General features: G+C 36.6%; 2 protein-coding genes across 5 annotated transcripts in view; both read right to left on the bottom strand.

Moving 5' to 3' along the window:
• LOC100378542 (pleckstrin homology domain-containing family M member 1-like) overlaps positions 1–14,808 on the bottom strand; it is a 38,060-nt gene extending 23,252 nt beyond the window's left edge. For 2 of the 4 annotated variants that reach the window (XM_085490597.1, XM_085490599.1), the window contains exons 1-6: positions 12,297–12,401; positions 12,032–12,111; positions 11,419–11,459; positions 11,000–11,078; positions 10,072–10,119; positions 8,097–8,192 (exon numbers count right to left, since the gene is read on the bottom strand). In XM_085490597.1, coding sequence (XP_085346723.1) covers positions 8,097–8,192; positions 10,072–10,119; positions 11,000–11,078; positions 11,419–11,459; positions 12,032–12,111; positions 12,297–12,324 — 372 coding nt within the window. In that variant the 5' untranslated portion in view covers positions 12,325–12,401. Of the gene's footprint in view, positions 1–8,096; positions 8,193–10,071; positions 10,120–10,999; positions 11,079–11,418; positions 11,460–12,031; positions 12,112–12,296; positions 12,402–14,655 lie in introns of those variants that run through there. The other 2 variants (XM_078014227.2, XM_085490598.1) reach the window with 2 other exon arrangements.
• Positions 14,809–19,195: 4,387 nt separating this feature from the next.
• On the bottom strand, positions 19,196–25,479 carry LOC100378691 (COP9 signalosome complex subunit 7b-like). Its single transcript, XM_002740541.4, has 8 exons — positions 25,371–25,479; positions 24,223–24,402; positions 23,249–23,324; positions 22,382–22,530; positions 21,625–21,767; positions 20,600–20,705; positions 19,748–19,875; positions 19,196–19,433 (listed from the first exon to the last, which is right to left on the bottom strand). The coding sequence occupies exons 2-8, from the start codon at positions 24,394–24,396 to the stop codon at positions 19,388–19,390; spliced, it is 822 nt and encodes a 273-aa protein (XP_002740587.1). The 5' UTR covers positions 24,397–24,402; positions 25,371–25,479; the 3' UTR covers positions 19,196–19,387.
• Between the last annotated feature and the right edge of the window lie 477 nt (positions 25,480–25,956).

The following is a 25,956-nucleotide window of genomic DNA, read 5'->3' as shown; positions in this document are numbered from 1 at the left end:
CAGAATTTGGTCCCTCAAATAAGGGACACGTGAGCTTTGATTCTAACCGGATACATTGCACTGGGTCGGGGAGATAGTTTGCTAAACTTCCATGTATCTTTTGTCCAATGGATACCTGTACTTCAAACATTCGCAAGTTTTCCTAGGTAGTGCGAGACAGCTTTGTCTTTTGACCTATTAGTTTTGTGCTGACCTCTTCTCCGCGTCTTGATGTTTTGTTTTGCTTGTCATAATACTCACTGATTGATGACTTTGTTTAGATTTTGAGTTACAACTCGGCCACGACCTTTGCTTTTACCGTGAAACATGAGGAAGTTTACGTCAATTGACGGACATTGCATTTTTTAAAAACTAATGAAGCACACTGTCTATCATCCCCATTTTTTCATTTGCTAATTTCTATTCTGAAAAATTCGACCGTCCGAAAATGCACCTTAATTTTGACTCTAAAAACACGTCACATTTCTAACACCAATTATTTAAAACCGGTCGAAATTTTGGAGTTTTTACGGTACTTTAGATATCAGTGTGAAAGCTTAAAATTGGTTAATTATGCAAATTAGGTAATTAATATGTACAGATTTTAACCCACAATTATTCAGGTCTGTCTATTGTCCTACAGCATCCATGTACATTCATGGGAGATTAATGTTTACATTAAGCTGTATTTATGATGCAGCACATTTGCATAATCGCGCGTGCTTTGAACAAGGTCAGTTTCGCTTGCCTCTTTGTTTTAGTCAAGTCGTGCATCTCGACCTTCTCTGATTATAACCAACAAATTCAACCCTTCATTATGGAAAGAAATCAAACAACCAGTCACAGAGGCCGTAAACGCCGTGCTGTCGTTACTGCGCCAGACGCTGAAGTTGAAGTTCTGCCTAGAAGAAGTAGAAATTCTGCGAATAATACGAGTACTCGAGGAAGTTTGCAAGGACGCAGAACAACAAGAGGACGCGGACGGGCGAGTTCATCGATGGCCACAGTTTCCGGAGTAGACAACTTATCTGACTCGGGAAATCGGGCTGCACCACGTTCTAGGAGTTTGGATATGTCTAACCCAGCGAACTGGTCGGCAGTGGAAGTCCGTCGGAGATTACAGGAAATTGGCATTGTTTTGCCGTCATCTCTGAGCAAGAAAGAGGCAATTAACATATACAAACTTAACAGGCAAGAGAATGCGGCCAGTAATGACGACGCAACTGCCGGTAATTCTACAATCAACCCCGACTTCAGTTCGTCACCGCCAGAACACGAAGTGATTACTAGTGGCAGAAATATTGACGAACATTCAACTGATCTACATCAAGAAGTTCGAGATTTGAGGCAAACTATTAATGAATTACGTCATTCATTGGCTGATGGCATTCGAAGTTCAACCAACATGGCCGGCCCTTCAACAACACACCATATGTCGCGAGAACAGGACAGCATACTCAGCCTTCCGAATACTGGTCTCGGGACCCAGGAAATACGGAATTCACCACCAACTAGGAGAAGATTTGGTGTGGCGTCGCACGATTTGCCAAAAATCGTTGCTGTTAATGACGCCTTAAAAAGCAACATTATACAAGGTAAATATACAAACTTAGCGGCCTTATTGATCCCAGCCCATGAAACAATTGAAGGTCGCTCCCTCGTCGATTCCGTCGGTAATGAAATTAAGCTCAAAGGAAATGCCGATCCCCGACTTAACAAGAGTTTAACCCTAAATGAATTTTTAGTGGCGTTTGACCGTTATAAGTCTATTGTTTGCGAGGCCTTTCCACACCGCCGCGAGGAATTAGACTGTTACCAGGCGGACGTCACGGACATTGCAGTTAGCTTTGGTGGCAATGTTTTTTATGAATATCATGTCGAATTTACCACTCGGGCAGCAGCATGGCTCTTACAAAAGAACATTAAAATAGATTGGTCTGTAAGGGATACCGATATTTTCATGCGTTTGACGGCCGGACGCAAGTCCAATGCCTGTTTTGTTTGTAGTAGTACCTTGCATATGACAGATTTTTGTCCACGCAGGCAGTTTACACAATCAACTTATCAACAGCGCGGTAACTCAAGCAGTGACATCCGGGGGCGCCCTAAGGTGTTTTGGAATGGCAAGGAAGTATGCAACAACTATAACTTTGATAGTATTAAAGGCTGTTCTAGAAATCCATGCCCCTTTCTGCATTTATGCACTTCTTGCAAAGCCAACCATCCTTTATACAACTGTTCAAAATCACAAAACTCCAGTAAAGGAAATAAATCTGCTACCCCACAGTGACTGCCAAGCTCTGCTGGTACACCAATTGATGTGGACAAATTACAGGCGTATCTTTCAAATCATCCTAATCAAAACTTTGTTGAAGAATTGTGTACTGGACTTAAGCAAGGTTTTATGACTGGCATAGTTAATGCCCCCACTGTTTCATTTGAATGTGTTAACAACTTGTCAGCTAGAAGAAATCCGGATGCCGTTACTCGCTTACTTCAGACGGAATTAGACAAAGGATACATCATTGGCCCCTTTGAACATCCACCGTTCCCAGTTTTCAGAGTGAACCCTTTAGGCATCACACAGAGTAAATATTCAAAGAAATTACGTCTGATCGTGGACTTATCGGCACCTCATGAAAAACCAGGTGTTCCTAGCCTAAACGAGCTAATTGATAAAGAGACATTTTCCATGTCATACATTCGAATTGACGATGCATTTGAGGAACTAAAACGTTTGGGTGCCGGTGCTCACATGAATAAATTCGATATCACGGATGCATTTAAGCAAATACCCTTACACCCATCCATTTGGCACCTGCATGGTATTAAATGGGATGGCAGGTACTATTTCTTTGCGAGACTGGTTTTTGGGTCTAGATCAAGCCCAAAAATTTTCGACAAGCTTTCACAAGCTATCTGCTGGATAGCGGAATACAAATTTGATGTGAAATTTATTCTCCACCTGTTGGATGATTTTCTGACTATTGATCAGTTTGAAGAAACAGCCTTACGCTCAATGTCAGTGATGACCATGTTATTTAAATCACTGAACATACCTTTGGCAGCGCATAAAACCCTGGGGCCTACACAAGAACTTGAGTACCTGGGTATTATGCTCAACTCCAGAGATTTGCAGGCATTTCTACCAACTAACAAGAAAGAAAGAATTACAACCATTATATCAGAGTTTACCGTTAAGAAATCAATTACAAAACAGGAATTGCTATCCCTTCTTGGGCATCTCAACTTTGCGGCCAGGGTTGTAGTACCGGGAAGATCATTCGTTTCTCATTTATTGAAATTGAGTACTTCAGTGTCAAAATTACATCACCATGTCTCGCTTAATCATGCCTGTCGTTTGGAACTATCTATGTGGAGAATTTTTCTAGAATCCTGGAATGGTTTCCATTTATTTCTCAACAGTGAAGTGGTTAATGCATCTGACTTGCAAATTTTCACAGATGCTTCATCAACAATCGGGTTTGGTGGCTATTTTCAAGGACGTTGGTTTAGTGAAGCCTGGCCTATAGAATTGAAGATCGATCACCGTGATGACTTATCTATGGCCCTTCTAGAACTATACCCCATAGTCATTGCGGCAATGTTATGGGGGCCACAATGGTCTCAACAGAGAATTCAATTTAATTGTGACAATCAGGCCACTGTTCAGATAATTCGCAAAGGCAGAGCATCTTCACGTTGTCACGCTATTAATTCTTTAATGAGGCGTCTCACTCTAACATCTATGCAGCACAATTTTATTGTCACAGCTCAGTTTCTCCCAGGTACAGAGAATACAATCGCTGATGCCTTATCTCGATTTCATTTCCAGAAGTTCCGGAGTCTGGCACCCAAGGCTCAAAAGAACAAATCACTGTGTCCACCATATTGCAAAGTGACTCTTATTTAGAACAAGAAATGCACTGCTTGTGGAATTCTGTTGTATCACCAAACACTAGACAAGCATATAGATCTGGTTTGGCTCTTTTTGTTAATTTTGTTAACATGCACCAGATCTCATGTTCAGCTGTTAACTTGCCAGCAATTTCTGAAGAGTTACTTGTACTTTTTATAACTCATTGTTTCAAACATTTACAATTAAGTGAGTCTACAATTAGACTTTATCTCGCTGGGATACGCTTTAGGTACATTGAAATGGGACAGCCACATCCTTGGCAACACAGCAAAGGACTGTTACGGGTAAATCTATTGCTTAGGGCCATCAAACGTTTACAAGGACAGAGTCGGAGAATTCGTCTTCCCTTTACAGCGGATCTTATTTTCCTCATGTATTCTACTTTAAAAGCTGATGTATTTGATCCTTTTACTGATGTCCTCATGCAGTCTGTTATTTTGCTGGCTTTCTTTGGCTTCCTCCGGTGTGGGGAGTTCACCATTAATTCCAATCGTTTTGACAGGTCTGCTCATTTATGCATTGAGGACATCAGTTTTGAGGGTGACACCCAGGCTTTTCTGAGACTCAAATCATCCAAGACTGATCCTTTTCGTAAAGGTGTTTTAATCAAATTTTTCCAAAACCACCGTATGTGCCCTGTGGCTACCATCCTTCAGTACTTGTCTTTAAGACAGGCGATGGTGCCAAAACCAACGTTCGGGGACCCTTTGTTTGTGAGTAAAGATAATCGCCCACTGACTCGGTCAACCTTCCTAACTTACCTGCATAGAATTTTGAGTGTTTTAGGGATTGATTCAAGCAGGTACTCTGGTCACTCTTTCCGCATCGGGGCGGCTACCTCAGCGGCTACAGCTGGTATTCCTGATCACATGATCAAAACACTTGGGCGCTGGAATTCAGATACTTACTACAGGTATATACATACCTCTGAGGTTACCTTGAGTTCTGCACATGCCTCTTTAATTCAGAGTTTTTAATTAAGTGCACATTGCTTTTTTTTTTTTTTTTTTTTTCTTATATTTATCTTGGGGGTCATTGCTGCAATTTATTTATCATTGCAGCATTTTGGGGGCTTCTTTTCACTTTCATTTACTCATTTCCCCCCAAGATGGGGAGATGCTATTTACTGGGTATTATTTACAGTTATAACCTGCATTAACCTACCATGCTCGTAGTTTCAGCTCCCGCTGTCTCTACCATTACTGGGGTAGCATCCGCTGCCTCCATCACTAGCGTAGTTACAGCCTCCGCTGTCTCTACCGGTAATTTGCAGCTTCCGCAGCATTTACCAATAACACGGTAACTTCACGTAGTGACAGCCTCCGCAGTCTCTACATTAACAACTGGTAGTTTCCTACCTTCATTTCATCCGCTAACGACTAATACCAGTACATTTTATCAACCAATTGGCATTTTGCAGATTTTTTATGCTTTGTATTTTCTTAGTTCTTTTCTTAGGTCATTTATTTTAGTGCAATTTTCATTTGCTTTAAGTAGCTAGCAATCTTTTATTACGATTCTGTTTTAGGGGCCTGCTGTGGGACTAAGTTCTTGCTTTCCGTTTGTGCGGGCTAAGTACGGAGGTGTCCCACAGCGTGCCCCTCTTTTTGCCAAAATAAATTACGTTTTATCATTTACATTGTTTGTGTGGTGTCATAAATGGGAGATTAATGTTTACATTAAGCTGTATTTATGATGCAGCACATTTGCATAATCGCGCGTGCTTTGAACAAGGTCAGTTTCGCTTGCCTCTTTGTTTTAGTCAAGTCGTGCATCTCGACCTTCTCTGACCCACCACCAGCCCCATTCACCTCCAGGGGGGCTTCGTTTCACTTTCATTTACTCATTTCCCCCCAAGATGGGGAGATGCTATTTACTGGGTATTATTTACAGTTATAACCTGCATTAACCTACCATGCTCGTAGTTTCAGCTCCCGCTGTCTCTACCATTACTGGGGTAGCATCCGCTGCCTCCATCACTAGCGTAGTTACAGCCTCCGCTGTCTCTACCGGTAATTTGCAGCTTCCGCAGCATTTACCAATAACACGGTAACTTCACGTAGTGACAGCCTCCGCAGTCTCTACATTAACAACTGGTAGTTTCCTACCTTCATTTCATCCGCTAACGACTAATACCAGTACATTTTATCAACCAATTGGCATTTTGCAGATTTTTTATGCTTTGTATTTTCTTAGTTCTTTTCTTAGGTCATTTATTTTAGTGCAATTTTCATTTGCTTTAAGTAGCTAGCAATCTTTTATTACGATTCTGTTTTAGGGGCCTGCTGTGGGACTAAGTTCTTGCTTTCCGTTTGTGCGGGCTAAGTACGGAGGTGTCCCACAGCGTGCCCCTCTTTTTGCCAAAATAAATTACGTTTTATCATTTACATTGTTTGTGTGGTGTCATAAATTGATATGTGATGTATCGTACCTGAGATATCAGTGTGAAAGTTGGTTAATTATGCAAATTAGGTGATTAATATGCACAAATATTTACTGGAAACTAATTGGGTCTGCATAATTCTAGATTCATTGAAATGTGATGATTAGTACTTTAGATATCAGTAGAAAAGCTGAAAATTAATTATGCAAATTAGGTAATTAATATGCACAATTATTTACCCTAAAACTAATCAGGTCTCTGCATAGTCCTAAAGGATCTATGTACCAAGTTTCATGGAAATGCGATGATTAGTACTTGAGATACCCGTGGAAAAGCTGAAAATTAACTAATTATGCAAATTAGGTGATTAATATGCACAAATATTTATCGAAAACAATCAATCTCTGCATAGTCCTTGAGTATGTAAGTACCAAGTTTTATTGAAATGTAATGCTAACTACTATCAAATGCTGAAAATTAATTAATTATGCAAATTAGGTAATTAATATGTACTGATATTACCATAAAAACTATCAGGTCTGTGCAGTGTCGTATGACATCTATGTACCAAGTTTCATTGAAATGTGATGATTAGTACTTGAGATATCAGTGGAAAAACCGAAAATTGACTAATCATTATGCAAATTAGGTAATTAGTATCCACGGATTATTACCAAAAACTAATCAAAACCTAGCATTAGTTCAGAGCATCTATGTACCAAGTTTCATCAAAATCCAATGAGTGGTTGTTTAGATATCAGTGGAACAGTCATGGAACCACTAAAAAATAGCTAATTATCATGCAAATTAGGTAATTAATATGCACGGATTTTTACCAAAAATTAATCAAATCTGCGCATATGTTCAGAGCATCTATGTACCAAGTTTCATCAAAATCCAATGAGTGGTTCTTTAGATATCAGTGGAACAGTCATAGAACAGCTAAAAATTAGCTAATTATCATGCAAATTAGGTAATTAACGAGCATGGATTTTTACCAAAACCTAATCAAATCTGCGCATTGGCCCAGAGCATCTATGCACCAAGTTTCATCAAAAACTGATGTATGGTTCTTGAGATAGCAGTGGAACAGTCGGACACACATACACACATACACACACACATACACACATACAGACACACTAACTGCAAAGACTCCCATTTTGTGCTTCGCACATGGGAGTCAAAAATCGGAGAGAGGTCCACATGTAGTACCTATATATATAATAGCAAAGCAAGCAGACTTACGGTTTTCAACAAGAAGTAAAAAAAATACCTTTTTATCAAAAACTACAAAAATATTCACCAAAATTAGAGAATTAAAGATATCATCACAAAATGAACAAATCTGAGAGAGGTCCACATGTAGTACCTATATATGTAATATCAAAGCAATTGGACTTGCGGTTTTTAACAAGTCGAAAATATCACTTTTTACCAAAAATTACAAAAATATTCACCAAAATTATAGAATTGAAGATATCATCATGAAATGAACAAATCTAAGAGAGGTCTACCCCAGGTACATACACACCAAGTATCAAAGCATTCAGGCTTGTAGTTTTCAAAAAGAAATCGAAAAAGTAAAACATTGACACGGTCGACGGACAATTACTCATATGATAAGCTCTGCTCGACAAAGTCGACAGCGAAGCTAAAAAGTTGACACAGACGACGAACAATCACTTAGTGTATGATAAGCTCCACTCACCAAATTCGACAGCGGAGCTAAAAAATTAAAACCACATCACCACACTGTGATGAGGGTCAATCACTGTTGTTGGTTATTACAATAGGAACTTTATAAATACCTACCCTGCACTGTCCAACCTCTGTTGTAATGTGAGCAAGATGGCTCAACTGTTTAACCACATCTTTGTGAGTAAAACTCAACAAAAACTGCCAGAAACTCTAAAATAAAAAAAGTTTTATAAGTCTTATTTGGAGAAAGAGAGGAAACCACCTATGGTTCATGGACATGATGACAGGTGATCCTCACAATAGCAAAAGTATATGATCTCTGAGAGAATGAACCAGAATGTTGACTTTTAGATGTATACTTACTGCAACTTATATGAAATCTAAATATAGATTTTAGTTGTCTAATGAATTAAGGATGCTGTATACGTTTTTGGTATTGATTTTTTAATCTGATATTTTCATATAAAATATTTACTGAACCACACAATGCTATATATTGATGGAAAGCTTATTTCACACTGGATATGAAATAGACAAGATAGTGTGTCTATGGATGTGTATAGTCACGTGATTTCTGTGTAAACACAGAAAGCCATTTTCGGTAAAAAAATAATTAAACCAAAGGATAAACGAATTTAGTAGAACATTGGCAACAAAACAGTTTTTCAGACGACTCTCACGACCATTCCGTGTTGATTGAAATATACATATCTACATGATAGTTGAAGAAGAAATAATAATTTAGCTATCTTGAAAAAACAATGCGATCTGGTTCTTTCCCAGTGTTTGCTCCTTGTAGTCCAGCATTGAAAAATACAAAAAAGTAGAATTTTGGGTTTCAAAGCAAAAAAAGTGTATACAGCATCCTTAATGAATTCCTAAAGAAGAAGTATATTATAAAGTGGGATGTTGATAGAATAAAAATGCTACATCATATCACCCCGAAAGTTATCTATTCATAAAGAATGAGAAAAGCAGCAACTATAGTATATTTTCAGATTTGTCTTTCTGAAAGGTTTAGAAGAACATCCATTCGTAGGAGTGTGACAAACACATGCATACACTGTACTATACACACTGACAATACTGAACTGTATTTTCTCTATTAGAAGGACTTACACAAGGGGGAGATCTGATCGATTCAGATGTACAATGTTTAAATAATTCTGACAGTCATAGACAAGTGAAATTGCCATCCGGACAACTGAATAGTAGCTAGTCTCGCTAGATTTAACAGACTAGTAATAGTATTACATATTTCGATGAGTTGAAGTGAATTGAAAAGTTAAGCCTTGAAAATTTCTGTATTAATCTGTCAAATGTCACCAATAGTCTGAGCAGTATTAAGGGAAAGCAAATACTGTAAAACATGTCTTTTTGCGAGCATGTCTTTTCAGCGAATTTAGCAAGAGAACTAATTCGCTAATTGAAGATGTCGCTAATGACTTCATTATAAATTCAAAATGACGGGCAAACAACGTCAGATAAGGTAATAATCTGGGCGCTTCCTTATACACTTGACAGATAACTGCGCATTTGTTTTGGCACGCGACATTGTATTGTGAGAGATTCACTAAATCAACATTTTGCTAGTACGTCATTTTACTACAATTCGCTAAAATAGGATGTCGCTTTTTCAACATGTTATACAGTAGGTTAGTTGAAATCTTTCACTACTGAAAGTGTTACTGCACGTTGGAGAAAATTAAGACATGTGCATGTTAGCTGCGATAGTTGGGTATGATTACATGTATGACATCAATTAGGTCATTTCAACATTTACATAATGGATTGAATGCACTTTTTTATGGACACTCAATTTCAAGGTCAATACTTGTGAAAATACTATTTGTTAATTTGGAAAAAAATTCCAATTCACATTAGCTACAGGTTCGGATAACAATTTTGGAAAATAATTAGGTGTGTTTATTTTGAAAATGTTGACAAAATTAACCTTGGCGATAAAGTATTACAAATAACACAGAATATTTTCAGCCTTATAAACTTCTGACCCAGAAAATACAGAATCAGTATTCTTATAAATTATATATCATGCAAATACTAATTTGAGCTAGGATGACAGACATACCGGTTGAGGAGCTCTTCCTGTGTTGCCAGAGCCAAAATAACTTGACAACTAAAACCAGAAAATAAAACACACATAACACAAGACTAAAAAATAAACAGATTCAACAATAATAATAACAACACAAAAAGATACTGAGGAATTTACATACATGCACTAAGATATCGCTCTAGAATTGAATTGACAGTAGGCTTCCCTGGTCAATGTCCCCCAGTGTAATGCTAGAGAGACTTGAATAATTTATCACACATTAGCCAATCTAAGACTGTCTTTGCTTGTCAATTTATTCTAGAGCTAGGAGAACTTTAATAATTTATCACACATTAGCCAATCAAAGACTGTCTTTCCTAGTCAATCTATCCTAGAGTTAGGGAGACATGAATAATTTATCACACATTAGCCAATCTAAGGCTGCCTTTCCTGGTCAATGTAACCAAAAGCTCGGGGACTTGAATCATACATCACATATTAGTCAATCTAAACAGCTTTCCTGGACAATTTAATCTAGAGTTAGGGGAACTTGAAAAATTTGTCACACATTAGCCAATCAAAGACTGTCTTTCCTGGTCAATCTAACCTAGAGTTAGGGGGACTTGAATGATTTGTCACACATTAGCCAATCAAAGACTGTCTTTTCTAATCAATCTAACCTAGAGTTAGGGGGACTTGAATGATTTGTCACACATTAGCCAATCAAAGACTGTCTTTCCTGGTCAATCTAACCTAGAGCTAAGGGGACTTGAATAATTTATCACCAATAAGCTACTTGGAGACTGGTTTTCCCCAGTTAATGTACCACAGTGTTTTTCTAGATGGCTTTTATTTGACCTTCTGTACGTAAAGTCAGTATTAGCGCTAAAAGCATTCCCTCTTGATCTTTAACACACTAGACATAAATAATTACTACAAATGTTAGACAAGACTGAATCACCTTATTAGAAAAGGACTCTCTAAGTCCATGAAGAAAGATAGCTTCAATCACGTGACAGACAGCATTAGCAGCGTCTCCACTGAAACAAGAAAAAAAAAAAAAAAGTCGATGGAATCGAAAGTGACCTTCAGAGATGTAACAAGATCTCATTGAAATCATGCCATAAACTAACACAGATCATGAGACAAGCAAAAACAAGTCTTCACAAAATGTCATTCACATTCAGCACTATGCTCTGATTACAAGACTTTGAACGTCCAAGTGCATCATTTGTGAAGGTAACCACTATGTTACTTCACTTTTAAACAAGACAATGAGCAATCCCAGATGAAATGTAAACACACACACTGGATGTGTAACATGATATCAATGAAAATCAGTTGAAAACTTTGGTGTCAAAACGATCAATTCATATTTACCTTCGTATGGCTGAGTCAGAACTTATGTGATCATGCTGTATCTACAGATGAGAAAACAATGTTATTATTTCTCCATGCATAAAAACAGGTACATCTAGCCATAAACATTGTTACTCGCATCATTCACATATAATATCAAGTACATCGTCATGAAACTGTTTGCAAAACAATAGAAAACCTCAATGTTTTCAGGAAACATGGTTTTTATTGTTACTACGTCACAAACACAGAAATCATTTCACATGAGAAAACATTCTATGATGTATTAGTAGTGTAGCACGCATCTTTCACGCAATTCGCAAGATCTTGTAGTTGAACGAAAAATCACCTATTGTTTCAAGTTTGCAAGATGAGATGGGGTTACATTAAGAGCCGGCCGCCGCCCATATGGCTGGCTACAAGCCCAAATTGGCCATGTACTTTCTTGCCCCGACTGCCAAGAGCCTTTTTATTTATTTTTTTGGTCTGTTGTTACAGGATGATGGCCTGTTATTAAATGCATTCAAAATTTTGTGAAAACCCCTGATACATCAAATCCATTTTGTACACACTAATCTTACAGAGATTAAAATGACAAGTTGGATGGAGTATCGAATATAAAGTAGACTGTCACCTTTTTCACAACTCTTGATAATTCTTTACTCAAATTTCTCCTTATTTTGTCCTGTACATGATCGTCTATGGATGAAGGACCTGCAAATACAATATATGTGTTATCATCTGCATAGGAACATGACATTACATAATGTGTAGTACATACATGTGCAGTGATTCTCGCCTATTCACTGTGATATTATAAACTGTTAATATGCAGGGATTTATTAAAACAAGGGAACAGGGGCACAGCGCCCTCATGCCATGGCCATGCGCCCCCTTACCCTGCGGAGCAGATCCTCTGGCAACCATAAAATTCTGATCGACCAGGGATTACAGTCTTCAACTGTGACCTGTCTGATAGTAGTTTCGGCCCCAAGGAAGCCATAGAATGCTCCATTTTAACTTAGAATTATCAAAAACTCCACAGCCTGGTAGGGAGAACCCTATCTCCCCTACTTGGTGGTGCCGCGGCTGAATTACATTGCTCCCTCTTGCAGTTTTTTTCTAGAAAATAAACTGATATGTATAAACTATGGTAATCTAATATTCAAAATTACAATTGAGCATTGGGGGAAGTTTGTTAACAGGGTAGCACATGGTACTGATCAACCAATGTAAACGCAGCATTTCAGTAATGGACAGCGCACTGTATCATAATATAATACCACCGATAGTACTGTAAAATACTTTATTTTCGCTTGGAATTAATTATCGCTGTTTTTGCTGAATGGATGATTCTGTGAAAAATAAAATCAAGTGAATATACCTTTTTTCATATATTTTACATTCAACTCATCAAAAATCAGTGAAAATGAATTCCATACAAAACAGCCAAAAAGTATTTTCAGCAAAAATTAATTCTAGCTAAAATTAAGTATTTTATAGAATATACCTGTATATTTATTGACACTTTTCATTTGAAATCAGTGTCATTCTTATCCAAGTGAGATGGTTTGCTTGGCTAGGCATAGACCTATCTCCATTCCGTGAAAAGCTCACACAGCAATCAGACAGATATTAGCGCAGTTACAGTCAGTGCACAAATTCAAACAAATGAGCATCTGCCATTCCAAGTCATAAATATTTAGATTTATAGAAAATTTATAACGTTGAGTGAACTGAGCCGAAATCCATGTTACGGTTTACAGCTGCAAGAGTAATTTTTCTTCAAGTAATTATTCATTGTAAGCTAGCTACCATATATATATATATACATGTAGTCACATGACCTGACAGGTCACATGACTTGACATATTAGCCTGAGTTTACTCATTTGGTAAATAATTTTTATTTTGTATAACCATGAATGCTAAAGACTCCAGTAATGGTTAAATTCTGTCAACCACTTCAAATTTTTGTGAACTTCAAGAGTCAGTGAAAATTTCTCTGGGGTCTACGACACAAAGTGTCAGTGAGTTTCGTGACATTTTGGCTTCACAAATGCAGTAGAATCCAGAAATCATATAAACATTCCTAGTAGTGAGAATTAACCGATTTACCAGAGTTGGTTAGAATACAAAATTATTCCATTAATTGCACCGGATTATTTTTGGAGATTTCTGAATTGTTAGAAGAAAATCGTAAGTAATTATTTTCAGGTGGTTGAATTATTAGAGAGGGTCAAGGGTTGAATTTAAGATTCTACTAAAGTAAAAGAAATTAAATTTATTTAGATTTCTCTTAAATAAGAAGGTGGACTGATAGCATGTGAATTATGAGACCATTTTCTGCCAATAATCAAAGTGTTATACTGCTTGAGTAAAAATGATGTGATTCATTAGAAAGGTAACAACTAATAATAGGACTATGGTGATACTAATAATGAGTCATTGTTTTTGTTTTTTTCTAGCAATAACACCTGCTCAATGAAAATGAACGGATAAATTATTATATAAATTGCAGTATAATAATATGCTATTTTGAATGTGTAAAGGCATGTGTCTGATCTATTGGAGTTGAAGAATAACTCAAATCAGAAATGACATATTTCTAAACATTAAACCAATGACGAAATACAAACTATTATGTAGCTACAATTTTTGATGCACACAAATTTCAAATGCTAAAATTCAAATGATGTCCTGATCAATATGGGAGGGGGAGGGGTCTCATCATGTAAAAATGGGTCAACAAAAGGACTATTAAATTAATTCAGTATTTCAGTGTTTTTTTTGGGGGGGGGAGCAAATTTTACCTGTGTTTTCCAGTGGTGTGATATGTTTTCGCATTCCGACGATATTAGATTATCTTTACGAGTATTCGTGTTTAAGGCTATCCGCGAAGGAGGTCGATGACGGTGGAGTGGGATTGTGGTTGCGGTTTGGATAAAACTGACAGCCTGAAGGCAGCTGAAGCAGAAGGTCAACTGAGACGACCCCAGTTTCGGATCCGCAAAAATGTTGGTTGATCGAGTCATAGACAGTGTAGTCCTACTATAGTGTCTATGGTTGAGTGTAACAATGAAAACATCGAATGACAGTTGCGATCAAATACCAGACGGGTTCACGGAATGGATGGAATTAAACAGGATTTTTTGAAAACCGCGATCGCGATCACTGCTCGTTTATTTTGCAAACCGACAGTTGTGGATGTTTACATACATTGATTTGTAGACTAAATATGTAAAAAGATTTCTAATACCTTTTTTTGTCAGAAGACTCATTTCAAGTGTGGGTCGACGTGTCGGGCTCGATGCATTATAACTAGAACAATATTCACGACAACAGCAATACAACGTCGCCAAATTAACGTCAAAACGTTTTACGTTTCATTTTTTATCACTGGGTCGCCATTTTTAAAAGCGCCCTCAAGTTGTAAATTATACTGAACTTGTCGTACGATGGCGCTATGACCAAATTTTATGACCGAGCCTTGGTTAGTTATCATTTATTGGTTATTATCAAATGCACTGAATGTATTTTTTCATTTATTTAAATTAATTTAATAGGTGAAAAAACGCCATTCGCAGCAAAAAATATGAATTTTAAAATATGGACAATGATAGACAAACTTGACATATGAACCGATGTATTATTCCTCTATATATATCTCATCTCACAAAAATATAGTTCGTAGTACTATATAATATTTGTTCTCAGGAGCCCTTCATACAATAGCCTAGAATCTATACACCACACTAAAGCCTAGATATGATGCTAGTAATATCACTTTCAGCTATTGACTGTAGATTTGTTGTTTATATTAATGAAACCCTTCATAAAATTGCCGAGAATCTATACATCACACTAATGCCTAGCTATGATGCTAGTAATATCACTTTCAGCTATTGACTGTAGATTTGTTGTTTATATTAATGAAGCCCTTCATACAATTGCCTAGAATCTATACATCACACTAATGCCTAGCTATGATGCTAGTAATATCACTTTCAGCTATTGACTGTAGATTTGTTGTTTATATTAATGAAGCCCTTCATACAATTGCCTAGAATCTATACATCACACTAATGCCTAGCTATGATGCTAGTAATATCACTTTCAGCTATTGACTGTAGATTTGTTGTTTATATTAATGAAGCCCTTCATACAATTGCCTAGAATCTATACATCACACTAATGCCTAGCTATGATGCTAGTAATATCACTTTCAGCTATTGACTGTAGATTTGTTGTTTATATTAATGAAGCCCTTCATACAATTGCCTAGAATCTATACACCACACTAATGCCTAGCTATGATGCTAGAAATATCACTTTCAGCTATTGACTGTAGATTTGTTGTTTATATTAATGAAGCCCTTCATACAATAGCCTAGAATCTATACACCACACTAATGCCTAGATATGCTAGTAATATCACTTTCAGCTATTGACTGTAGATTTGTTGTTTATTTAATGAGGCCCTTCATACAATTGCCTAGAATCTATACATCACACTAATGCCTAGCTATGATGCTAGAAATATCACTTTCAGCTATTGACTGTAGATTTGTTGTTTATATTAATGAAGCCCTTCATACAATTGCCTAGAATCCATACACCACACTAATGCCTAGCTATGATGCTAGTAATATTACTTTCAACTATTGACTGTAGATTTGTTGTTTATTTAATGAGGCCCTTCATACAATTGCCTAGAATCTATACATCACACTAATGCCTAGCTATTATGCTAGAAATATCACTTTCAGCTATTGACTGTAGATTTGTTGTTTATTTAATGAGGCCCTTCATACAATTGCCTAGAATCTATACATCACACTAATGCCTAGCTATGATGCTAGAAATATCACTTTCAGCTATTGACTGTAGATTTGTTGTTTATATTAATGAAGCCCTTCATACAATAGCCTAGAATCTATACACCACACTAATGCCTAGCTATGATGCTAGTAATATCACTTTCAGCTATTGACTATAGATTTGTTGTTCTTATTAATGAAGCCCTTCATACAATTGCCTAGAATCCATACACCACACTAATGTCTAGCTATGATGCTAGTAATATCACTTTCAGCTATTGACTGTAGATTTGTTGTTTATTTAATGAGGCCCTTCATACAATTGCCTAGAATCTATACATCACACTAATGCCTAGCTATGATGCTAGTAATATCACTTTCAGCTATTGACTGTAGATTTGTTGTTTATTTAATGAGGCCCTTCATACAATTGCCTAGAATCTATACACCACACTAAAGCCTAGCTATGATGCTAGTAATATCACTTTCAGCTATTGACTGTAGATTTGTTGTTTATATTAATGAAGCCCTTCATACAATTGCCTAGAATCTATACATCACACTAATGCCTAGCTATGATGCCAGTAATATCACTTTCAGCTATTGACTGTAGATTTGTTGTTTATATTAATGAAGCCCTTCATACAATTGCCTAGAATCTATACACCACACTAATGCCTAGATATGCTAGTAATATCACTTTCAGCTATTGACTGTAGATTTGTTGTTTATATTAATGAAGCCCTTCATAAAATTGCCTAGAATCTATACACCACACTAATGCCTAGCTATGATGCTAGTAATATCACTTTCAGCTATTGACTGTAGATTTGTTGTTTATATTAATGAAACCCTTCATACAATTGCCTAGAATCTATACATCACACTAATGCCTAGCTATGATGCTAGAAATATCACTTTCAGCTATTGGGTGTAGATTTGTTGTTTATATTAATGAAGCCCTTCATACAATTGCCTAGAATCCATACACCACACTAATGCTTAGCTATGATGCTAGTAATATCACTTTCAGCTATTGACTGTAGATTTGTTTATATTAATGAAGCCCTTCATACAATTGCCTAGAATCCATACACCACACTAATGCCTAGCTATGATGCTAGTAATATCACTTTCAGCTATTGACTGTAGATTTGTTGTTTATATTAATAAAGCCCTTCATACAATTGCCTAGAATCCATACACCACACTAATGCTTATCTATGATGCTAGTAATATCACTTTCAGCTATTGACTGTAGATTTGTTTATATTAATGAAGCCCTTCATACAATTGCCTAGAATCCATACACCACACTAATGCCTAGCTATGATGCTAGTAATATCACTTTCAGCTATTGACTGTAGATTTGTTGTTTATATTAGTGAAGCCCTTCATACAATCCATACACCACACTAATGCCTAGCTATGATGCTAGTAATATCACTTTCAGCTATTGACTGTAGATTTGTTGTTTATTTAATGAAGCCCTTCATACAATTGCCTGGAATCCATACACCACACTAATGCCTAGCTATGATGCTAGTAATATCACTTTCAGCTATTGACTGTAGATTTGTTGTTTATATTAATAAAGCCCTTCATACAATTGCCTAGAATCCATACACCACACTAATGCCTAGCTATGATGCTAGTAATATCACTTTCAGCTATTGACTGTAGATTTGTTGTTTATATTAATGAAGTCCTTTATACAATTGCCTAGAATCCATACACCACACTATTGTCTAGCTATGATGCTAGTAATATCACTTTCAGCTATTGACTGTAGATTTGTTGTTTATATTAATGAAGTCCTTTATACAATTGCCTAGAATCCATACATCACACTAATGCCTAGCTATGATGCTAGTAATATCACTTTCAGCTATTGACTGTAGATTTGTTGTTTATATTAGTGAAGCCCTTCATACAATCCATACACCACACTCATGCCTAGCTATGATGCTAGTAATATCACTTTCAGCTATTGACTGTAGATTTGTTGTTTATATTAATGAAGCCCTTCATACAATTGCCTAGAATCCATACACCACAATAATGCCTAGCTATGATGCTAGAAATATCTCATCATTGTCAGATACGTGTACATTTGAATGGTTGCATGAAAATGCAGCCAATGTAAACATTATTAAACATCTGTGATCACGTAATTACAAGGAATTCCTTTGATTGCAATATGTCAACTGACCAACAAACAATGAGTATTTCCCAAGATGCTTTGATCTGAATGAGTAATGAGATAACTGACATCACACCTCAGAGTGTATAGCAAGTGGAATGTTGATAAATTCCAGTATATAAACAGACATAACCTACATGTATGTAAATTACATTAATTTACTAGTAATACTCCTTGTTACGTTTGAGTATATTTTATGTATTTATTATTTGTAGTTAGGGTTTCATTGAAACATCATATTGTCCTTGGTCGCTTTATGTTGTGTTCTTTTGTCAATTTATCCCTATTTTGCATATTTATTTGTACTGAGCTAGGGAGTCTGCTTTAGCTATAAAAGCCTCTTGTTTTACGTTGACAAGGAGAGACTGTAAATAGACGGTAAACTGATAGCACTATAATTTTTACCAGTATCACTGACTGGTTCTTCAGTTTATAAGGAAATGGGGTCTGTTCTTGAATATTCTTAGCTGTCTGGTCTGGTTTGTGTGTGCGACATGTTGGAGGAAGCTGCAAGAGGTCAACGTGGGAGCTGAAACGTGGTATGCTTCGACAGGAGACGGGCGATGAAAGAATGAAGATTGACACCAGTTGGGAGTCGCAATAAATGAACTTAATGTATATATTGTTTGCATGTTACTGCTATCAATTTGTTTTGAGGTGTGTTGTAGCACACAAAGTCACTGCACAACAAGTTGTGTGGAACCTGTATGTAATACAGCATACTTGTTTAAGAGTCGTACTCTCAATTACTGGCTGGAAGAATTACATGAAAAGAGTTATATTTTGAGAATGTTTAGTTTCAGATTGACAACATAGCTAACATAATCTAAACAAGAAAAATCAAGAAAGTGACTGGCAAATACTACATGAAATTAGCATGTACAAAATAAAGCGATGCCCCCCCCCCTTGTCTTCCCTCCATTATCAAGTTTGCAGGGTTCCTAAAAGTACCGATATATATATTTTTTTCAACTCTGCGATGATTTCTGCCAAAATTTTCCACTTCCTCGAAGTCTGAAATGAAAGAGTACAAAAAAGATTGAAGGATTCTCATTTACCAGCAATAAAAATAACTGTGTGAAAAAAAAAAGACTGACAACAAATATTGTGAAACCTGTCGAGACTGAACATCAAACTGTTCAGTTCACAGATGTGTTCGGTTTATATAGGTATACAAGTCATCAGAGAAGGGGAGCAAGTCGGTGAAGAAGGGAGCTGATTATAACCATAGAAGGAGTGATAAAATTGTTTGGTTTAACAGATTGAAGTGTACGATTTTATATATTATATGCTAGGAAAAGACATGAATGTCATGATTGCACACATACCCTTTCACTTTAGACGTCTTCTTTGTTGCTTTTTGGGGTTGTGGTTCAACTTCCCTAGAGTCTGTGCTCATATGTTGATCGTCAATATCAGCCGATGTGGCTTTCAGTGTCTTTTTTATGTTTCCAACCTAATAACAAAGACCAACCAACATTACCTCAAGAGCGTTTCTGTGCCAGGTGACAGTTTCTGTCATTGAATGTCAATGTTATCTCTCTTGTATATTTTAATCGCATGGGTAATTGCACATGGAAAAATGTTTACTGCGCATGTAGTGTGGTTTGTCACTGAAACAGTATTCCATATTTGGGACATAAGTACAGGGATTTGTGGGATTGGTATCCTAATTGAATCGCTACATTGTGGCATCAACCAGACCCTGTTGAGCATCTGTGAAACAAGCTACACCCTCAAAGTCATTTGTTAGTGAATAAATCTCAGTCATTGATTTTCATCTTCCTAATGGTACACTCAAGCAAAGACATCACCTCTCAAGATTCAAACTCTGGACCTACTGATCATGATTCCGACACAATCACCTCTACTCTACTGGAATTATTCGGTCACACCCTGACACCCTAGCAACCTGAACACCAAAAATGACTTTGGGTGGGAAAAAGAGGGTAATCAATCCAACATGTGCACAGCAAACACAATTTCTTTATTTAAGAGGGGAGGGGGTCAAGTATACTGTGCACATAATTTTTTAAATTTTACTTTGCCTTCATTTTATTAACCAAGAGAGAAGGGTGAATATTTAATGAGGAAATTACGACTGTTGAGCGCTTGTTTAAATTAATCATGGCCCCTCAAGTCATCGCGACTTACACCAGAAGAGAATCACAATGACTTACCTCAGTTTCAATTCTTTGCTTTGTTTTAATACAGTTTTCTTTATACGTATTGGCATGCGTTATTTGTTGTTCTATCCCGCTGAGCACCGTCTCACATCCATCACACCTATGTAAAATAAATCATTTATATACTGTATATACTCTATTAGAAGTGCATATTATGGTTTACTTTGTCCCCATTAAAAGCACAGCCATATGTTGTTTTTTTTGTCGTTGTCAGAACTGGTTATATCCTCAATTTTTCATTAAAAATAATTTGTATTTATTGAATTAACTGATTGCAAAATGACAAAATAATAAGGTGAAATCGAACATCTGAGATGTTGATATAAATACGATACATAAAAACGTAGCACCCTCTAGTGGCACAGTGCTGCTGCTACTGTACTTGATCCTGTTAGCACCCAGTGACCTCACTACATCATGATTTTGAAAGAGTGGGTGGCCATGGGAACTAACATGGTTGAGTGAGGTAAGTATAAATGAAATAGATGGATGAAAGCAAAAATGTTGTGTTTTGAATGTAGTAAAATTCAACAAAATTTTAAGCTAGCATCATGGGGCAAAATGTATTGTTAAAAGTTACTAAGCATGTTACTAAACCAACCTATACATCATCTGAAAAGCTTAGATATAGACAAACATGGTAGTACATCTTGCCATAACAATATTTGTCTAATGCATTTCCCTATTGTACTTTCATCACTTTCAGTCATATATCTGATTTGTTTTTTAGCCATAACCGAATAACAGACATGATACTGACGACAAATTGTAAGTAGAATCGCATGGCAAAAATGTGTAATTGGACGATGCTATTTTGAAATTCACAGAATAGTTCAGTGTAGACTCAACTACGCCACACTAAATGTTACCTGAGTTGATAACCTAAAATTATTTTTCAATCAAACAGATTTTGTTTAAAGATCAACTGTTTTCAAGGAAAGAAGAGGCAGAACAACTCTGCAGAAGATGACAACATTTTATAAAAATAGTGAAAGCATCAGAAATTGAAAACTTCTTACCATTCACCGAGAACTTTAACAATATGAGAAATATTTTCAGGTCTAATGTCTCTACCGATGGCGTAATCTACTTCCAATTGTTGATTGTTTTGATCAAGCTTAGCACGGATTACATCAGCGTAAATACAATCAATGATTAAATCCTAATGAAAAAATATACAAGTATCAAAATAAGTATATGTACGACATTGACAGGGTATCCATGGCAACCAATTGCACGGCCAGTCTGATTGTTGTAGATAGATTTTTCGACTTTGGTGAAAATTTTTTTTTTAAAAAGGCAGTGGACAATTAAAATTTGCACAGCAAATGTAATCTTTTCACTTTGAGAAGATGGGTCAAAAGTTATTTCAATTACATTGAGTTTTTTTCAAACATGCAAACTTTTGCTAAGAGGGGTTGAATGTTTGATTGTTTTTAGCCCACATTGGGATAAATTTGTTCACATTTTTTTTTAATTTTCACTGAATTCAATCTTAATTTTGGACAGAACAGACAAAATGTGACCTTGCTTTTATTTTGTAACCAACAATTTAAAATATTCAACATTTTCAGTGGGAAATAGCAGACTATAATTGTAACTATTTTGTTAATGGAACCTGAACTTGACTTTGGCACTTAAAGAGTTAAACAAAAAAATTGTATTTACTGTGTGCATGTTTTAACTACAAATGTATATATGACTCCTTAATTCATTCATATCAATGCATTTTGTTGAAATGTTCAGCTTAGCCAATCAGTTAATTTGAAGACTTGCCTCCAATTCACGGACATTTTTCAAATCCAGTTCTTTAAGAAGTATAGAGTATGAGATACACTTAGTTTTTGCAGCAAGTGATACGATGGTAAGATGACGTAACTTTGCTTTCTGTACAACGGTCAACTCAGGATATTTAGACGTAGTAGCTGAAAGAAAACGAGCAGATTATTGTTGTTTTTCCCAATTTTTCAAATTTTTGCTGTTAGAAATTTGTGTGATTAAATTAGGCAAAAGTCAGTGACTCCTTAGAACTTCAGTAAAATTCAACATGACTCCTTAGGACTCAAGTGAAAGTCAATATGACCCCATAGAACCCAAGTAGAAATCATTGTGACTCGCTGGAAACCCAGTAAATTCAATGTGAACTCTAACAGGACTGATATTGTAAGACTCAAGAGTCAAAATTGAATCCTAAAAGTTTGTTTACTGCTGGAGAAGTTGGTTTTTAAGGAAAAAAAAAAAACTTGCATCCAATTGTATAGGCAATAAAAATGTTGCATGGACTTCCGTGATTGCGTCTATCACTACTAACTGGTAACCGGTAGTTGATCCGCCGGTGCCTAATTCATGATCGCCACATGCCAAAATTTCAACTCTGTCTGGTGCCATATTGGGGTGTAAAATACAATGTTTTCCTGGCATTGGTGCCTAATTAAAGGTGGCGCTTAAAGACAAATACAGTAGATGTCTAACAATACAAAGTCAACATAGTTAAAGCTGACTGACTGTTGCTGGTATTATGGTATAGTAAAATAATGACTAAAATTAGATATTCTCGATGACCAGAAATGTATCAACTTTGATCAACTTTCCTGTTTATGGTAACTAATTAATCGAAGAAATGCATAATTACATGACACTTACCTATGTATTCATTATATGTACCAAACGCAAATAAATTCAACACATTCAAATATGACGCATTGGGACCATCCGCCAACTGCAAAACAAAAGAGAATAGCATTAATAAGACAGAGAGAAAAATGAAAAAAATGACCTAATTTTCATGCCAATGTCTTGCCTGGGCAGTGCCAGAGCAAGTGGCAGGGTGCAGAACTGACTAGAACACGTGGATTGTTGTGCTTGATATAGTTCTTGTTTATACTTTGATTCATTTGAATTGAGATAACAAAAAGGAGAAGGAATAATGTCAGGAAAATTCCATTGAAATTTGCATGAATATCCATACCATTATGATTTGTCTTACAACAACAACAAACTAAATAGGTCAAGATACGTCCTACAAACCAACAAGGCCGCCAGCCTGCTATTTTGAATTAAATCACAAAAGCCATGTTATTTATACAAAAGTTTCAAAAAAATTAACAAAAGCTTGCCTGAAAAATGTTGCTGAAATGTTGAAATTATGTGGTTCCATTTTGCCACCAGTCAATCTTTTGATGAATCAACAAAATCAATTTGAGGTGCAAATGTATACCATCATGTTTGGTAAAAGTGTATCTGAATGATAGAAACACAAGAATAAAGAAAATGGCCACCAGTTGGCCATTTTGAATCAAATCACAGAAACCCATCATGAGTAACAATAACACCAAGTTTGAATGAAATCGACCCAGGCATGCCTAAAAAACGAAAAAAACGACCACTAGTTGGTCAAAAGTCGGGGTCAAAAATTAGCAGAACAAAAAAAAAAATCGATTTGCGTGCGTCTCCCATTATGACTTGACTTTGTACCAACCATGAATAAAATCAGTCCAGGCACGTCTGAGAAATGATATTAGTCTGAAGAACTAGCAGAAGCCAAACGATAAGATAATGTTTCCGACTGTTGTCCGATGAAAACTACCAAGGATATATGATAAATAGAGATAACTTACCTCTTGTATATGTGGCATTTCAAGTAGTTCACCAAACACATATACACCAGGAGCTTCCAATACCTGCTTAATAAGCGCAACTACAGCAGCACCTTTAGCGGACTTGGCCAATAAGATGAACTGCTCTAGAGGATGATTGGAACCAACTTGCTGTTGTTGTTTCAATTCAGACATTATACACTATGACATAAACGGGAAATATAAATATATACATGTACAATTGTAAGTGAATGGAAGCCACCAGTTATTAAAGTTTAAAGCGGGAGGGTCGTCACCTGCTCACGCGTGGGAATTTAGTCCCAATCGACGATAACAGGTAGACGCTTGTTTGTAAACAGTGACACGCTATGGCCATCTGACGCATTCGCAGGTGATGACTTCCCCGCTTTAATTATAATCCAAATCAAGAGTTACAAGGCGTTCCTTCATTGGCTAGAATGCTGTGTCTTATGGTTTGATAGTCAAGGAAGGGGTCAGCGTATCAGTTCCTAACCCCAAAATGTAATTGTACATGCCCCTTGATATTTGTCCTGCAGAGGGGCATATATAATTAAAATTGGGGGTGGGGCAGGTTTATGGTTAGAGTTGTGGATGAGGGGGCCTAAGGAACTTTTACCCACTAGGGCTATCATTAGTTCGGCTAGAACTACTTTTGTAAATGCTCCGGCATCACCACCGTATTTCAAATTTTCTGGTAGAATAAACACTCTTTTGTCTATCAATTAATCGCATAACAGGCATGTACATATCGACAGATTTGTAATGATGTAATTCTTATGGAACAAGAAAGCAACCTGGAGAGTGGAGCGCATCTTTACAAGTTTTACGGCAACATCGTGACGTTTTACGACAACACTTCAATGCATCTAGCCGTGGTTTCACATTGTGTTTGGTCCGAGTACCTACTAGGGTCAGGCTTCTTCTCTCGATATATACACGTCATCATCGGTGTACAGAACGGATCCTAGCCCGTACATCGACGTTACAATTATATATACCGAAACACGAAGTTTGTGGCCTAATATCCTGACGTAAAATCAAGACTATATCATGACGATCGATGTTTTTGTCACCGGCCCGTACTATACGCAGTATGCAGTCATATTTATGACGCAACATGTCTTCAAACGTCGGTATTACTAACTTACCTATGCTGTATAAGGCAGGGTATAAGATACAGAAAAAATGCGTTCGTCGTACCCGTTGTTTTATTTTTTTTACAGCTCTAAAATCAACTTCCGAGTATGTATGTCATGCGCAGACGAGTAAAGTAAACGCAAACAAACATTGAGACCCTTTAACAAATTGGTAATGCACTGGCCCCCTAAGTTGGTCTATAATCAACTTGAATTCAAATGTATTTTCATCGCTCAATGGAATTAGATGACAGTACACAGGGCAGATATAGGATTTTTTTTTCAAATTTATCAATGGAACTAGTAACAGCGAAAACATATTTATTTTAATTTTACAATAAATCATAACCTAACGGGAGGCCATAGAGACGAGTACCCGATGCCTTGATTGTCTAGCACGCAATTCTCTCCAGTTTTCGACTTTTGAAGCAACCTTTTCAACTTGTTATGCATTGGCAGTTTTTCAACTTTATAGAAACAAAATGTCCGCCAGTGAAGTTATAGGCACTTTTCCGACGAAACTTGTTCGACTTTTCATGTTTTCATTTTCCGACATTACAGAAAACGTTTTTTCGACTTCTGTGCAGGTCACGGTTTT

Source organism: Saccoglossus kowalevskii, chromosome 15 (assembly GCF_978046115.1).
Source record: "Saccoglossus kowalevskii chromosome 15, keSacKowa6.1, whole genome shotgun sequence".
Lineage (NCBI taxonomy): Eukaryota > Metazoa > Hemichordata > Enteropneusta > Harrimaniidae > Saccoglossus > Saccoglossus kowalevskii.
Note: the sequence above shows the minus strand (reverse complement) of the source record. Positions and strands in the feature narration are given on the sequence as shown.